Source organism: Saccopteryx leptura, chromosome 13 (genome assembly GCF_036850995.1).
Source record: "Saccopteryx leptura isolate mSacLep1 chromosome 13, mSacLep1_pri_phased_curated, whole genome shotgun sequence".
Lineage (NCBI taxonomy): Eukaryota > Metazoa > Chordata > Mammalia > Chiroptera > Emballonuridae > Saccopteryx > Saccopteryx leptura.
Window position 1 is genome coordinate 45,194,889 of NC_089515.1, and position 18,059 is coordinate 45,212,947.

At 45.9% G+C, this 18,059-nt stretch overlaps 1 protein-coding gene across 2 annotated transcripts in view; it reads right to left on the reverse strand.

The window, feature by feature from the left end:
• The window catches only part of FANCI (FA complementation group I), a 60,283-nt gene extending 48,669 nt beyond the window's left edge, over positions 1–11,614 (reverse strand). Inside the window, exons 1-6 of one of the 2 annotated variants that reach the window (XM_066355000.1) lie at positions 11,566–11,614; positions 9,840–9,942; positions 6,900–6,972; positions 2,614–2,744; positions 2,018–2,174; positions 1,882–1,939 (exon numbers count right to left, since the gene is read on the reverse strand). In XM_066355000.1, the coding sequence (XP_066211097.1) occupies positions 1,882–1,939; positions 2,018–2,174; positions 2,614–2,744; positions 6,900–6,972; positions 9,840–9,923 (503 nt within the window). In that variant the 5' untranslated portion in view covers positions 9,924–9,942; positions 11,566–11,614. The other variant, XM_066354999.1, reaches the window with a different exon arrangement.
• Between the last annotated feature and the right edge of the window lie 6,445 nt (positions 11,615–18,059).

The following is an 18,059-nucleotide window of genomic DNA, read 5'->3' on the forward strand; positions in this document are numbered from 1 at the left end:
AGTATAACATGTACTGAATAAACTCCTTTGTGTAAGTAAAAACAAATGAATCAATGGATAAATATACATGTGCTGATACACGCCTAAAATTATTTATGTAAAAGATCTTATGTAAGGAACCATAAACGTGATCATCTCTGATTTAGTTAATCTTGGGTATTCCCTTCTGGGTCTTTTTTTGTGTGTGTGACAGAGACAGAGAGACAGACAGAGAGGGACAGATAAGGGCAGACAGGAAAGGAGATGAGAAGCATCAATTCTTCATTGCAGCACCTTAGTTGTTCACTGACTGCTTTCTCATATGTGCCTTGACCAGGGGGCTAGAGTAAAGCAAGTGACCCTTTGCTCGAGCCAGCATCCTTGTGCTTCAAGCCAGTGACCTTTGGACTCAAACCAGTAACCATGGATGGGGTCATGCCTATGATCCCACACTCAAGCCAGCGACCATGGGGTCATGCCTATGATCCCACACTCAAGCCAGCGACCTCAGGGTTTCAAACTTGGGTCCTCAGCATCCCAGTCCAACGTACCACCACCTGGTCAGGCCCTTTCTGGTTTTTTTAATATACCCAAGTGTAATCATATATTACCTAACATAGTATTCTCTTTATATTTCATATGTATGTGTATATATACACACACACATATATACAGTGTATGGTGCACTTTTGACCAGTCACAGGAAAGCAACAAAAGACGAAAGAAATGTGAAATCTGCACCAAATAAAAGGAAAGCCCTCCCAGTTTCTGTAGGATGTGGCAGCATGTGTGCATGCGCAGATGATGACGTAACACCGTGTATACAGCGGAGCAGCCCGCGGCCATGCCAGTCGAGATGTGGACGGTACAGAGGAAAATTCAATGTGTTCTGTGGCTCGCTAAATTCGAATCTGTGACCAAAGTGCAATGTGAATATCGGCACGTTTATAACGAAGCGCCACCACATAGGAATAACATTACTCGGGATAAGCAGTTGAAGGAAACCGGCAGTTTGGTGGAGAAACCCCATTCTGGTAGGCCATCAGTCAGTGATGAGTCTGTAGAGGCTATACGGGATAGCTACCTAAGGAGCCCTAAAAAATCTGTGCGTGAGCCCACATTGAACTGCACTGAATAGGTATGAAACTGGGAGAGTTTTCCTTTTCCTTGGTGCAGATTTCACATTTCTATCGTCTTTTGTTGCTTTCCTGCAACCTGTCAAAAGTGCACCATGACTTTCCGGACACACTGTACATACACACACACACACACAGTATAAACATATATATATATATATATATATATATACACACACTATATATGTATAACAGATTTTTTCACCTTCAAGGAATGTCTTTATATTTCATTTTTAATTGGCATAAATTTCATGTCTTTATTATTGTATGCTTAAGTTGGTCATAAATTTCTGTGTTGAACATGTTCATGCATGAGAATTTTCTTTTTTGTTGGACTCTTTTCTTAGGGTAATTCCCGTATTTCTGGTTTAAAAATATAAACATCAATACCCCTTTCCTCTTTCTTCTTCCAGAAAAAAAAATATATATATAAACATCACTTGTATGTTCCACTCCCTCAAAAATATATAAAAGACATAGCAGCAGGGTGATTTCCCAGCCTTACAGATCTTAGGACTCTCAATAGTGCTAGTGGCCTAAATAGTTAAGACAGTCAAATAAATAGAAATTATATGCATAATCTTAGAACAAAGAATCTAGTACATAATCTCTCAAAAATTCATCACAGACTAAGTGGTTTCATACAAGTGGCACATTAAAATTAAACAAAAAACTTCAGTGACATGAATTCCTAAAACAAATGGGGATTCCTTCTTTTGACACTTTAGTCCTGAGAAAGTTCTGCTCATTAATGAGAAAGACTCACCTTTCAGAACAGAGGGTGCGAATCAACCGCTTCTTACATTCTTCCCCACTCAGTTCATCTGGAAGGGCAAACATACTCAGAAATAAATTTGATTACGTGAATAGAGGAAAAGCCACTAAAATTGGAAGAAAATTACCTTTTCCACAAGCCAGATTTTCCTTTTTGGTAACAAGGGCAGTGAGAATGATGGGTAATAACTCCAAAGACTTTCCATTCATTAGGCTGCCATCTTTGATTGCACCAACAAACTCATTGGCTAATTCAATCAATAATGGTCCTGGAAAACTGTGGGCCTAATAGTTCATGGGATAAAGAAAATATTAAGCAGAAATCTAACTGTTCACTATCTCTTTCCAAGTAATAGTCTTTTGCTGAGTTACTAGAATTGGCAATGAAACCAGAGCTGGTCCTGGAAGGGGTTCAGGGCATCACTCTGCTCTAGTACAAACGTGTAATTACCAAGGATTTCAAAGGTCAGAACGCTCCACCAGTTCTCTAATGTTTTCAAATATGCCAGCTCTTCAAAAAGATATATGCCAATGATACCAGAAATGTAATGGAAACATCTAGGTGGTTTATGGCCCACTTATCAAACTATTCTGTCTGTTAATAGTTCTTATTCATAAACAGGATCTCTGCTAGGTCTGGCACAGTTGTTATCCCTCCCTCAACAAATTACAAACCTCCTAAAAATCTACCCGAAATCAAAAGAGCATTAGTTTTTCATCTCACCTCCAGCATGAGCAATCCTATGATCTCAGATGCTACTTCTTTGTGCAAATCCCCAGACTCCACCAACCGGATACAGCAAGTGTATACCTTCAGCCTCCTAACAGCTCCGGCTTCCTCAGAGCAGGCGGAACCTTGTTTTTAAAAGGTGTACAGAAACAAAAAGACAAAAAAAAGTCTTACCAGGTTGAAGGGTAAATAAATAGGAGAACATAAAGCTTTGTAGTTTAACTGAGAAACAATGATCAAGACACCAATTACTATAGTGTTTAGAACCAAAATGTTTAGAAGTTTTGAAAAAGTAATTTAGGCACTTGACTGAAAATATCATCTTTCCTTATTCCAACTATGTAAAAGAATTAAAAAATTATGGAACTCTGTTTTGGGTCCAGAAACCCAAATTAACTGTCTTTAACATATTTCAAAATGTCATCGTTGGGTGAGGGCCACAGGAGTGGCAGAGAAATAAAGATCTCGGAAAATCATTTTCTCCAGAAAAGCAAAACAAAACACTGACAAAAACAGTGAAAACCAACTTATTCCAAACTCTGGAAATTAACCAGTTTTCTAATAATTCAGGGAGTATTTAATAGAAACAGCAGAATCCCAGTGAGAGTAGTGAGCTTTGTGGCATTTTTATATAGTCCCCCTCCTATCCCCGTGCCCCCCCTACTCAGGCCAGTAATCTTTAAAAGCCCATAGCTCCAGTCATGCTGAAAGCCGATAGCCTCTGGAAGGGGCAGGGGATGGCTAGAGCTCCTCCAAAGCCTAATTCCCAGGTAACTGTCATTATTTGACTTGTCTGGCTGTTCCCTAAAAATTTTCACTAGCAAGGCTCGCTTTTATTTGACCTGACTTAGAACTTGTCCAGTGCAAATAGCCTTTACCCGAGGCATTTGTCTACTAAATCAGTTGCAAACGATTAATGTTTTAGTTGCCTTGAAGCAGCAGTGACAGTTAGGCAGACAACAAACTGACCAAAAACTTAAAAGAAAATCCTGGAGAATATGTGAATGGGGGTTTATTCCTGAGACCCTAGAAAGCCATGCAGATACTTTGGTCACATAGGCAGGGCTCTGTGTATATGGCCAGGCAAGACACAGAAGACCTTAAGCTCCCAGCTCTGTCTGACCTTGAGACTCTGTGCAAGCAGGAGGCTAAGGAGGAGTTATAAACCACCTGCCTGATCAATGAAGGTATGCTACTGACATGCACGAGCCACTTAGCAAAGGCTGGGAAACACACTGCTTCTCAGCATTTAAGGAATTCTTTCCTAATCTAGTGTACAAAGCTAACCAAATAGAGAAAATAATTTAATTTACAACAGCATCAAAAAAAGTAAAATACTGCCTGACCTGTGGTGGCATAGTAGATAAAGCACCGACCTGGAATGCTGAGATTACTGGTTCGAAACCCCAGGTTTGCCTGGTCAAGGCACATACAAGAAGCAACTACTATGAATTGATGCCTCCTGCTCCCTACTACCACCCTTTTCTCTCTCCTTTTTCTGAAATCAATAAATAAAATCATTTTTTAAAAAAGTAAAATACTGCCCTGGCCGGTTGGCTCAGTGGTAGAGCGTCGGCCTAGCGTGCAGAGGACCCGGGTTCGATTCCCGGCCAGGGCACATAGGAGAAGCGCCCATTTGCTTCTCCACCCCTCCGCCGTGCTTTCCTCTCTGTCTCTCTCTTCCCCTCCCGTAGCCGAGGCTCCATTGGAGCAAAGATGGCCCGGGCACTGGGGATGGCTCTGTGGCCTCTGCCTCAGGCGCTAGAGTGGCTCTGGTCGCAACATGGCGACGCCCAGGATGGGTAGAGCATCGCCCCCTGGTGGGCAGAGCATCGCCCCCCTGGTGGACAAAGCATCGCCCCCTGGTGGGCGTGCTGGGTGGATCCCGGCCAGGCGCATGCGGGAGTCTGTCTGACTGTCTCTCCCTGTTTCCAGCTTCAAAAAAAAAAAAAAAAAAAAAAGTAAAATACTAAGGAATAAATTTAATAGATGTGTAAGACTTCTACTCTGGAAATTATAAAATATCACTGAAAGACACTAAAGAGGACCTAAATAAATGGAAAGACACTTCATGTTCACATAATAAAAGACATGCAAGACTACAATACTCCTCACAGTCCCTACCAAAACCCTAGGTTTCATTTTTTTAAAAATTGACAAGCTGGTCTTAAAATTCTTATGAAAGCCTGACCGGGCGGTAGCGCAGTAGATAGAGCATCGGACTGGGATGCAGAGGACCCAGGTTCGAGACCCCGAGGTCACCAGCTTGAGCACGGGCTCATCTGGTTTGAGCAAAGCTCACCAGCTTGGACCCAAGGTCGCTGGCTTGAGCAAGGGGTTGCTCGGTCTGCTGAAGGCCCATGGTCGAGGGACATGTGAGAGATCAATGAATAACTAGGGTGTCGCTACGAAGAACTGATGATTGATGCTTCACATCTCTCTCCGTTCCTGTCTGTCTGTCCCTGTCTATCCCTCTCACTGACTGTCTCTGTAAGAAAAAAAAAAATTCCTTATGAAAACACAAGGACCCAGAATATTGAAAATAATCCTGAAAAATAAAAACAAAGATTGTTTTCTCATATGTGCCTTGACCGGGGGATTCCAGCAGAGCGAGTGACCCCTTGCTCAAGCCAGCAACCTTTGGGCTCAAGCCAGCGACCCCCTGCTCAAACTGGTGAGCCCATACTCAAGCCAGCGACCTTGGGGTTTTGAACCTAGGTCCTCAGCATCTTAGGCCAATGCTTTATCCACCACACCACTGCCTAGTCAGGCGAAAGATGTGTTTTTAGACCCTTGCAACAGAGATCAATTTACTAAGAAAAAAACTAGCCTGACCAGGCGGTGGTACAGTGGATAGAGCGTCGGACTGGGATGCAGAGGACCCAGGTTCGAGACCCCGAGGTCCCCAGCTTGAGCGCGGGCTCATCTGGTTTGAGCAAAAGCTCACCAGCTTGGACCCAAGGTCACTGGATCGAGCAAGGGGTTACTTGGTCTGCTGTAGCCACACGGTCAAGGCACATACAAGAAAGCAATCAATGAACAACTAAAGTGTTGCAATGCGCAATGAAAAACTAATGATTGATGCTTCTCATCTCTCTCTGTTCCTGTCTGTCTGTCCCTGTCTATCCCTCTCTCTGACTCACTGTCTTTGTAAAAAAAAAAAAAAGAAAAAAGAAATCTTGGCCCTGGCCGGTTGGCTCAGTGGTAGAGCGTCAGCCTGGCATGCAGGAGTCCCGGGTTCAATTCCCAGCCAGGGCACACAGGAGAAGCACCCATCTGCTTCTCCACCCCTCCCCCTCTCCTTCCTCTCTGTCTCTCTCTTCCCCTCCTGCAGCCAAGGCTCCACTGGAGCAAAGTTGGCCTGGGCGCTGAGGATGGCTCTGTGGCCTCTGCCTCAGGCGCTAGAATGGGTCTGGTTGCAACAAAGCGACGCCCCAGATGGGCAGAGCATCACCCCCTGGTGGGCATGCCGGGTGGATCCCAATCAGGCGCATGCGGGAGTCTGTCTGACTGCCTCCCCGTTTCCAACTTCAGAAAAATACAAAATACAAAAAAAAAAAAAGAATAAGAAATCTTGCCTGACCAGGCGGTAGCGCAGTGGATAGAGCGTCAGACTGGGATGCAGAAGACCCAGGTTCGAGACCCCGAGGTCGCCAGCTTGAGCGCAGGCTCATCTGGTTTGAGCAAGGCTCACCAGCTTTGAGCCCAAGGTCGCTGGCTCGAGAAAGGAGTCATTCGGTCTGCTGTAGCCTCCCGTCAAGGCACATATGAGAAAAAACAATCAATGAACAACTAAGGTGCCTCAACGAAGAATTGATGCTTCTCATCTCTCTCCTTTCCTAGCTGTCTGTTCCTATCTGTTCCTCTGCCTGACTCTGTCACCAAAAAAAAAAAAAAAAAAAAAAAAAGGAATCTCTACATTGCATTTCATTAAAACCTAGAGCTCCTAGCCCCTTAAGCAGAGTAGGTACTAAACATGGCTACTGTCTTCTTCACAGTTTTAAAAGCTCAAGTAAACCAAAGCTGATTTTATTAAATGAATCCTTTCCAGGCCCCCCCAAACCAGCAGTACAATCTCAGTTCACCACTTCAACCCCCTTCAGTAAAATTATTTACATCCACAGGACACGAGAGTGCTGCTTTAGTTGATTTCGTAAAATCTCCCAAATACAGAAAAGTCCCTGGGGTCTGCAAACAGTAAGAAAAGAGCAGTATGTGCCAAAAGTAAACAAACCTACCAGTGAGCCAAGGGCGACAGAAGTAGCATTAATTATTATTACCTTTGAAGATGGCTCTCAGGAGTGCTCCAACAGCTTTTCCTTCCACTGCCTGACTCTGAAGGAGATTACCTAGCTATGATCAAAGGGAAAAGAAAAACACTGCAAGTCTCTGGTAATAATTTCTTTACCCCAATGACCTCAACTCCCAATATGAAAAATACTCATCTGTCAGGTTCATATCCTTCAGAGACTCCAGGGATCAGACATAACATTTATTTGGATAGACCAGGGTAGATCTTAACATGATGCTGAGCTGTCAAAACTAAAATTTATTCATACTACAAACATTTATAGAGTACTTAATCAGCACTAGGTATTGAGGTATGTCCTTGGAGATACACAGTACACAAATATTTCGAGTATGTTCTTTGTCTTAGGCACCAGGGATACAAGGATCAACAAGATGAACGTGATCCTTGGACTCAGAGTTTATAGTAGAGGAGGGAAAAGGGTGACAGAAAAAAAATTTGTAAAGAAAACAAATCAAGGCCCTGGACGATTGGCTCAGTGGTAGCATGTTGGACTGGCATGTAGAAATCCAATCCAGGGTTTGATTCCCGGTCAGGGAACAAAGGAGAAGTGACCATCTGCTTCTCCATCCCTTCCCCTCCTCTTTTGCTCTCTTTTCCCCTCCTGCAGCCATGACTCAAATGGTTCCAGCGTATGGGCCCCCGGGGGCTGAAGATGGCTCCATGGCCTGGCCTCAGGTGCTGAAATAGCTTGGTTGCCAAGCAACGGCCCAAGATGGGTAAAGTATCAGCCTGTAGGGGGCTTGCCAGATAGATCCTGGTCAGTGTACATGCCAGAGTCTGTCTCCCTGCCTCCCCGCATTCCACTTAATAAAAACAATACAAATCAAAGGCTGAAATAGTCAATAACTGAAGAAAAGGAGACAATTTCAGACAGAGTAGGGTAATCTTAAGGAGGGATTCTTCTCCATGCAGGGGTTGAAATAAGTGGAGATCAATTATTACGAAAAAAGTAAATCAGGAGAATAAGAATATCAGGAACAATAAACAGCCTAACATAAAAGATAATTACTGTCCCATTTTATAATCATAAATTTATCATGAAGACATGTTGGTATTCTCTTACTAATAATTGCAAAATATTTTACTGGTTATGAATTTATCTTCTTTAGGAAAAAATAGGAAGGGAAAGAGGTATGTTGGAAGGAAGGAAGGAAGGAAGGAAGGAAGGAAGGAAGGAAGGAAGGAAGGAAGGAAGGAAGGAAGGAAGGGAGGGAGGGAGGAAGGGGGGAGGGAGGGAGGGAGGGAGGGAGGGAAAGTGTGAGGGAGGAAGGGACAAAAGAGCACCAACAAGTAAATCTAATGTTTTAATAACAGGCCCTGGCCAGTTAGCTCAGTGGTACAGCATTGACCTGAGATGTGGAAGTCCTGGGTTCAATTGCCAATCAGGGCACACAGGAAGAGTGATCATCTGCTTCTCTCTCCCTCTTTCCCTCCCCTTCTCCTCTCCTCCTGCAACCATGGCTCAATTGATTTGAACATGTTGACCCCAGGTGCTGAGGTTGGCTCTGAGGAGCCTCCACCGCAGGTGCTAAAATAGCTCGGTTTTAAGTATTGGCCCCAGACAGGGGTCACCGGTTGGATCCCAGCCAGGGTGCATGCAGGAGTTTATCACCCCTCTTCTCACTTAAATTTAAAAAAAAAAAAAAAGCCTGACCACGCGGTGGCGCAGTGGATAGAGCGTCAGACTGGGATGCAGAGGACCCAGGTTCAAGACCCCAAGGTCACTAGCTTGAGCTTGGGCTCATCTGGTTTGAGCAAAGCTCACCAGCTTGGACCCAAGGTTGCTGGCTTGAGCAAGGGGTTACTCGGTCTGCTGAAGGCCCGCGGTCAAGGCACATATGAGAAAGCAATCAATGAACAACTAAAGTGCCACACCAAAAAACTGATGATTGAGCCTGACCTGTGGTGGCGCAGTGGATAAAGCGTCAACCTGGAAACGCTGAGGTTGCCGGTTCAAAACCCTGGACTTGCCTGGTCAAGGCACATATGGGAGTTGATGCTTTCTGCTCCTCCCCCCTTTCTCTTTCTCTCTCTCTCTCTCTCTCTCTCTCTCTCCCCTCTCTATAATGAATAAAAATAAATAAAAATTAAAAAAAAAAAAAAACTGATGATTGATGCTTCTCATCTCTCTCCGTTCCTGTCTGTCTGTCCCTATCTCCTATCTATCCCTCTCTCTGACTCTCGCTCTGTCTCTGTAAAAAAAAAAAAAAAAAAAAAGATTTAAAAAACAAAAAAAGTTTCAGTAACTACAGTCTGGATATTATCTTCAAATAGAGCTGTTCTAAATACCATAAAAGGCCCTGGCCAGTTGGCTCAGTGGTAGAGCGTCGGCCTGGCGTGCAGAAGTCCCAGGTTCGATTCCTGGCCAGGGCACACAGGAGAGGCGCCCATCTGCTTCTCCACCCCTCCCCCTCTCCTTCCTCTCTGTCTCTCTCTTCCCCTCCCGCAGCCGAGGCTCCATTGGAGCAAAGATGGCCCGGGCGCTGGGGATGGCTCCTTGGCCTCTGCCCCAGGCGCTAGAGTGGCTCTGGTCGCAACAGAGCATCGCCCCCTGGTGGGCAGAGCGTCGCCCCCTGGTGGGCGTACCGGGTGGATCCCGGTCGGGCTCATGCGGGAGTCTGTCTGACTGTCTCTCCCCGTTTCCAGCTTCAGAAAAAAAAAAAAAAAAAAAAAAAAATACCATAAAAGTATACTAATTTGCTCACATAAATACTTAAAATGTTACATAGTTGTATAAATGTACACAAATGCCCTTATACTGTCCATTTCTCTACATCTAGGAGCTGTTATCACATGAATCTAAGGAGATGGGAGTAGAAGAAGTGGCAGAATAACTGTGCTAACGTGTCCTTTGACTGTCGTCATGCTTGACACTTGCTTTTAGTGGAACGTGCTCCCCAGTACTCACATCATCTTCTCTCAGGGTCTGAAGGAATTCCTGCAGCCTGTCTGCTGTTTTTTCTGCTGCCAGAGACAGAATTTTCTGGTCCATTGTTGCACATATCAGGACACTGAAAGGCAAACATGTCAGAGCTGATGAAACTTCCAGAAGTAAACAAGATTTTTCTTCCTCCTGACTCGTTAACTTGAGTTTTTCAGATATTATGAACACAGTGGGTAGTTAACAGGGCTAAGGACTACTAACTACATAGTATAAGTGTATAAGTAGGTGATTCTTTTCTTAGGGGGGGGAATAGAGAGAGGGACAGATAAGGACAGAGAGACAGGAAGGGAGAGAGATGAGAAGCATCAATTCTTCGTTGCACTCCTTGGTTGTTTATTGAATGCTTTCTCATACTTGCCTTGACTGGGGGGCTACAGTAGAGTGAGTGACCCTTTGCTCAAGTCAGCGACCTTGAGCTCCAGCCAGCAACCTTCGGGCTCAAGCCAGCGACCCTGCACTCAATCTGAGACCTCGGCTTTCAAACCTGGGTCCTCTGCATCCCTGTCCGACGCTCTATCCACTGCGCCACCACCTGGTCAGGCTAAGTAGGTGATTCTTAACCAACCAAAATCATCTCAAGAATTCCCTGGAAATTTCTTATTAGAAACGTTTCTTTTAATCAACTGGATTCATAATTTGCCCACATTATTACCATATGTTTTTTAGCATCTACCCAGAACACTGCCTACAACAAAGCTATTACTTAATAGTAAGTATATGAAATATATACGTTATCATAAATACACAGACAAGAACATGTATTATCAGCATATAAATAAAGTAATACTTGAGAAATGAATCAACAGCACTGTTATTGCAAAGGTCAATTAAATGGTATGAAAATAAATGAAAGATTAATTAGGCAAAAGAAATACATGTGTTCAAACCTCTCTAGCAGAGGAAAGCTGCAAGTGGAACTCAGAGACTGACAGTCGAGATAAACAGATGGTGTTCATTACGCATTACCGGGAAGGAGAGAATCATCAACAAGGGCATTCATAGGAAAACCCGAGTAGGGCGTAGGAAGACTATAAAGATAGGTTGGAAATAAACTGTGCAAGATCCTAATCGTCAGGTTAAGGAATCTGGGTTCTACTCTGCAAATAATAGAGAGCAAGCAAGTTGTGTTCGTTTTAGATAGAGCGAGGAGAGACAGGAAGGGGGAGGAGCAGGAAGCCTCAGCTCAAGGTCGCTTCTCGGCTGTGCCTTGCCCGAACAAGCCAGGGTTTTGGACCCGCGCCCTCAGCGTTCCAGGTCGACACTTTGTCCACTGCGCCACCCCAGGCCAGGTGCGATTTTTGGAGCCAGAGAAGCTGACAAGCTTGCGACAGCATTTCAGGAGCCTGAATCTGGCATCGATGTGGAAACAGTAGAGGCTAAGAAGGGGTTACTGGGCTATCCTGGTGGTAGCGACAGAGGCCTGGATCAGGGTCAAGGGAGATTTCTCAGACGTAGGCGATGCACCTCGACGGAGGGGGGGGAAATGAACACGAGGGCTGAAGTGACACACGCCCCAGGGGGGAGGGAACCGCGAAAAATTAGGGACGCAGCGCGATTTCCCCCTTGAAGGTCACAGAATACACCGCAGCACCGCGGAATGGAGCCCTCCTGTCCTCACAGACCCGCTGCCTCCTCCCGGGGGCTGAATCCCACCTGCCAAGCCGCGCGCGTAGCCCGTCTGCAACGTTACCTTGGCCTCACCGCCGCCTCAGACTTCCAAAAATCCCGCGCAAACGCACGCCCCCGCACTTCCGTCACCCGGAACAACAGGTCCCGCCCCCGCGGCTTACTTCCGCCGCCGCGTGCTCGCGGTGGACTGTACCATTAAGATAGATGGGGGTGGAGCCTGACCTGTGGTGGCGCAGTGGATAAAGTGTCGACCTGGAAATGCTGAGGTCGCCGGTTCGAAACCCTAGGCTTGCCTGGTCAAGGCACATATGGGAGTTGATGCTTCCAGCTCCTCCCTCCTTCTCTGTCTCTCCTCTCTCTCTCCCTCTGTCTCTCCCTCTCCTCTCTAAAATGAATAAAAAATAAATAAATAAATAAATAAATAAATAAATAAATAAAGATAGATGGGGTGGGGGAATGTCTGAGCCGTCGGGCGTCCCCATTCGCAGTCGGGGGGAGGCCTGAGAACTTGAATGGGGACGGCAAAGAGAGTATGCGCAATCTGGAGAGAAGGGGACGAATCAAGTGGTGGTTCCACAGGTCTTTGCATTTGAAGGGCCTGGAACCGTAGAAGCCGGTGTCTTACTCCTTGTGCCATTGGAGGTGTCTATCTCTTACTTAACTCTCAGCAGATGACCTCAACTTTCCCACCAAATCTTGAACGTCAGTGTCATCAGCACCAATTCTTTCCTTTAGCTCCCAGTAGCAATGGGATGATGATACTCAACTTTCCAGGTCAAGGCTAGTACCTATTTCCAGATCACTGAGTCCCGCCCTCTTCCATCTTCTCAGCAGGGACGTTATCATTACTTACTCCTTTCTGACCTTAGTCTTTAACCTCTCCCTTTCTACAGATTCTCTATAAAGACCCCTGTAAATCCTCTGGCCGCCATGGCCATGCAGGTTCACACTGGATTCGGGCACACTTGGTAAAGGAACAGTGGAGCCAGAAAATGGTGGGCCATTCCATTTATTAGAGTCTTGTAATGGTGTATGAGCAAACAGGCAGGGAAGACTGCTTCCGTTTCTTTCAGGGCTCCCAAGCCCCTCAGCACTCCGGGCACACTGGACTCATTCCCTGGACTTTCCAGACTCACAGGCCCCCTCACAAGCCCCCACCAGCCTCAGCACTCCCAGCCAAGCAGGTAGGGAGGAAAATAGCCCTTCTCCAGCAAATAGTAAAGAACAGTTGCCCCTCCCAATGGAGGCAGGCAATCTGCAATTTGCAATCTGCTGCCCTGAGGACAAGCACCCTGCAGCTTTCAACAGATCACACACAAATGGCGCTGCCCCTTGCCAATGCAAAATACAAGCGAGCAAACTTAAACACACTCATTTGCCCTACAACCCCCATAACGGCACTGGCTCAAGGGCTGAGCCACTGCTTCCCCCATAAATGTTGCACTCGCCGGGTAAAACATAACAAAATACCATAGATTGGATGATTTAAACCAGTGATTTTCCACCTCCAATCCAAGGGCCAGTGCTAGTCTGCCAGAAATTTCATGTAGGCCTGCAAAACTACCCTGATGTTGTATGAAGATTATAAACCAAATGATCTTAGTCAGATTTGCTTATGCTCAGGGTGATTGCCACTTATCAGCCTGTGTCATCAATGAAAATACTATCGAAGTTGTCTCAGATATCTCTGGAACGTGTAGGCTCATTCAAAAAACGTTTTACACTGTGCAGAGCATTTACAGGTCACACGCAGTAGACCAAAAGCATTCAGACACACTTATGTAGTATTCAATGCATCGTACATGTGAAGTTCGGAGACAAAGCCCCAACCTGTGTCATGTTGCACTGTTTTGCTCAGTAAAATGAAACTTTATTCGTTATGTGTTTTCATTTCCAGCCAGCTAGGTCACCAATCCCCGAGTGTACAAAGGTGGAAAACCACTGGCTTAAACCATAGATATTTATTTCTTTACTGTTTAGGATGCTGGAAGTATAAAATCGGGGGGGGGGGGGGCCAGAATGGTCAGGCTCTGGTGAGACCCCTCTTCCTGGATGGAAGATGGCTGCCTCCTTGCTGTGTGCTTACAAGGCCAGGCCTTTCTTTCTTTTTTTTTTTTTTTACAAGGCCTTTCTTAATGTTTTCAGGTAGAGAGATGGAATTCTGGTTTTCTCTTTTTATGCAGGACCTAATCCCATTCCATGGGCCCCACCCTCATGATCTCATCTAAATCTAATTACCTCCTAACCATCATATTGAGGATTAGAGCTTCAATATATGAATTTGGGAGAGCAAACATTTAGTCTATAGGGAAACACTTCTTTTTTTCTTTTTTTTTTTAAAGAGAGAGATAGAAAGGGAGAGAGATGAGAAACATCAACTCATAGTCAAGGCACCTTAGTTGTTCATTGATTGCTTTCTTATATGTGCCTTGACTTGGGGGGGGGGGCTTCAGCCAGCCCAGTGACCCCTTGTTCAAGCCAGAGACCATGGGGTCATGTCTATGATCCCACGCTAAAGCCAGTGACATCACAGTTTCGAACGTGGGTCCTCAGCACCCCAGGCCAGTGCTCTATCCACTGCACCAACCTGGTCAGGAGTCTGTAGGAAACACTTCCATCTTTCTCTTTGGTGGTGGGAAATTAAAGCCAAGTTTCCATTAGAGTGACCTATTTGTTTTCCTTCATATTGTTCAACATACTCAATTTGCAAATACTCTTTGAAAGAGCACACTGATTTTATTGTTCTGCTGCTCATCACTTGAATCGCTGGCACCTCAATCCCCCACAGCCCCAGAGCAGGCCCTCCTTTGTGGAATGAGTGTGCCTCCTGGAGGAACTGGAACTTTTTAGAGTAAGGTGGCTGCCAAGCCCTGTGAGTCAACCCATGCCGGTCAAGACCCTCTCATTACCACTGTGTAATTTTAAGGAAGTTGCAAAATGTCTCTCAGTCTGGGTTTTCCCGTTTCTCAAAGGAGGGGCATTCCATGGGATCCTTCCTAGCCCAGGAGAATTATTACTAGCCAAAGGCAGTGAACAGACTCTTGCCCCTGGGGTTGCTCTCAGGAAAGTGAGGTAATGTCACCTTTCCCAGGAGCTGGGGGCAGGTGTGACTTCTCTGGGCAGGAACACCTGCACAGCTCTCACTTCTAGAGGAGGGGGCAGCCTTGTGTGCTGAGTGATGAGAGGGCCTTAGAGTGACCAGGTGGGGCCTGACCTGTGGTGATCCAGTGGATAAAGCGTCAACCTGGAAATGCTGAGGTCGCCGGTTTGAAACCCTGGGCTTGCCTGGTCAAGGCACATATGGGAGTTGATGCTTCCAGCTCCTCCCCCCCTTCTCTCTCTCTGTCTCTCCTCTCTCTCTCTCTCTCTCTCTCTGTCTCTCCCTCTCTCTCTCCTCTCTAAAATGAATAAATAAATAAATAATAAAATAAAAAATAGAGTGACCAGGTGTCCACTCCTTACCAGCTGTGCAGCTTTCAGCTTAGCTTCCTATCTGTAAAAAGGGGGATTTTATTTTCTGCCTCACATCTGGAAGGACTAGATGAGATCATGCTGAGAAAGCCCCTGCCACAGTATAGAAGGGGGCACGACAAATGTGGGCACCTTCATTCACTGCCTCCAGGCTGGCAGAGAGAGCCCGGGAGCCCGCGGTTGTCTGCCAGCACGGCCCGGCACAGGTGTCCGGACCAATGAGGACAGTGTCTCTCCTTACACAGGGGCACTATTGTTCTAGCCTGAGCAGCCAGGCAAGAACGTGACTCTCAGGCCAGGGAAAGGGCCAGGCAGAGGCAGGAGAAGGGCTGTGAGAAGAAGATAATGGCAAAGAAAGCTCTGCTCCCTAAAAAGGGCTATGTGACCTGCTAGCATGCTGAAAGGCTGTCTGCAGCCCACTCCAGGCAAGATGGTGCCATTAGATCAAAGTTGTTCTTGGTGCACAGAAATGTTCTCTTTTGCCATGAAGTCCATCACCCAGCTTGACCGAGACTGTTCTGGAGCCTCCATGGTTCCTTCCTGTGGGGCAGCCTGAGCCCTCAACAACCCCCCCCCCATTATCTCCCTGTGAAGTACATGGGGAGAAAATCTAATATCCCACCCATATTGCTTAAAATGCCATAACAAAGTACTGAGTGACTTGAACACAGTACAGACTGAGTGACTTGAACAACACATTTACTCACAATTCTAGAGAATAGAAGTCCAAAGTCAAGGTGATCAAGATGATCAAGGTGTTGACAGAGCTGCTTTCTTCTGATACCTGTCCCCTTGGCTTGCTGAAGCTGCCTTCTTCCTGTGTCTTCGCATCGTCTCCCCTCTGTGCATCTTCTCTTTTTTTTTTTTTTTCAGTTTTGACTTTAGAGAGAAAAAGGAAGGGGGAGACAGAGAGAAGAACATTGATCCATTCCTATATGTGCCCTGAACAAGGATTGAATCGAAGCAACCTCTGTGCTTCGGGATGATGCTCCTACCAACTGAGCTGCTAGGCCAGGTCATCTCCTCCTCCTATAAGGATAGTCATGTTGGATTAGGGCCTACCCTGATTACCTAAAGAATGGTAATTAATTTTTTATTATTATTATTATTGGTTGATTTTTAGAGAGAAGAGAGAGAGAAGGAGAGAGAGAAACATCAGTTTGCTGGAATTTTCCACTTACTCATAACATCATTGGTTGTTTCTTGCATGTGCCCTGACCAGGGATTGAACCCACAACCTCAGCATGTCAGGACAACACTCCAACCCACTGAACTACCCAGTTAGGGTCAATACATCCAGAATACTATCATTTCAGAACACTGGGCCGTATAAAAATCATTAATGAAAATTTTTACACTCATTTCTTTGTACTAAGTCTTCAAAATCCATTAGGAATTTTGTATTCATAGCATATCTCACTCTGGACTCTAAATTTTCGTCAGAAATATTTGATCACACACACAAAAAAGAAAAAAAATAGAAATATTTGATCACAAAATTTACAGTTCAGAAAGTAGGATCACACATCTGAGTTGTTCCAAACATGCTTAAAAGTTTTCCAATAACTGAATCCACTATCAATTTTTAAATTTAAATTTTAAGTTGATTCGAATTAAATAAAATGTACAGTTCAGTTCTTTGGTCACATGCCCCATTTCAGGCACTGAAGTAGCTACATGTGGCTAGAGGCTTCTATATGGGATAGCACAAGACTAGACTGGCAGGGAGCAGAGTGCTGGAAATGAGGGCTTCTCCAGCTCCACAGAGGACCTGGGAGGGAACAGCCCAAGGGTCAACAGGAGTCATAGCAGGAGCCTAGGGAAAGGGGGTGAAGGGTTTGAGGTTACTCAGCTGCACATCCAAATCCAAGCCCCAGGCATTTGAGCATGCCCCAGGGGATGAGGTACAGCAAAGCAGCTGAGACCCCAGGACACTGCCCTTCACTAACGCTCTCATGTTTGGAGAGGACACGGGAAGACGAAGTGATCCTGAACCTACCCAAGTAGGAAGGGCTGAGAAACAAAAACTATTTCTGGGGAAAACCAAAAAGCTTTTTGCGGGGGGTGGATTCTGGACAATGTCCTATGCACAGGAGCTTAACCCAACCCCGGGCACCTCCAGGAGGCAGACCCAGGACTGAGGGTGACATTCTAGAAGGCGGCCAGGACTCAGATAAGGATGAGTTTTATCACAATGAGGATTGACCAGTAGTGGAAACGGGGAGTGTCCTGCCCTGAGAATACTAGAGAAAAAATATTCTAAAGGAGTCCCCTGCCACCCACCCACCCATTGGAATACCAAAGCAGAGACTGAGGGCTGCAGGGGGGTTTCCTGAGTACAGAGGGTGGGATATGAGCCCCTCCACCCAGATGCCTATTGAGTCTGTATTTGGAGAAAATGTCAACATTACACATACATACACGAAGTGTCAGGCACTCTGCTAGACACTCAACTGCACTGTACCCTTACTAAAGCCGCGAGCCTGTCCTCCAATTATCCCCACTTCTCAGAGGAGGAAACTGAGCCCCTGGGGAGGTCACTTCTCACAGCGAGAAGGTGCTGGAGCTAGGATTTGCAAGTGAGCCATCCAGATCTAGAGCAGGCTCCTATCACCGCACTAGACTGCCTAGAAGGTGAGTCAGCCTGTCTTGTCGTTATCCCCCACTCCACCCACCCTCAACCTAACCAGCTGCATTTCCCCAGGGCCCCACTCACTTGGAGGTGACAACTACCTCTCTGGGCCCTGCTGGGCTAGGAGAGAGGGTGGCAGGCCTGGATTGCCAAAACTGCCATGGATTGCATTGGTCATCCCATTTAAAATGTCCCTGTGCCGGCCTGACCTGTGGTGGTGCGCAGTGGATCAAGTGTTGACCTGAAATGCTGAGGTCGCTGGTTAGAAACCCTGGGCTTGCCTGGTCAAGGCACATATGGGAGTTGATACTTCCTGCTCCTTCCCCTTTCTCTCTCTCACTCTCTCTTCTCACTAAAATAAAATAATAAAAAAAAATTAAAAATAAAATAAAATGTCCCTGTGCCTCCTGCATGCCTGGCCCTGGGGTGTGATCTCTGGGAGCCCCTGGGAT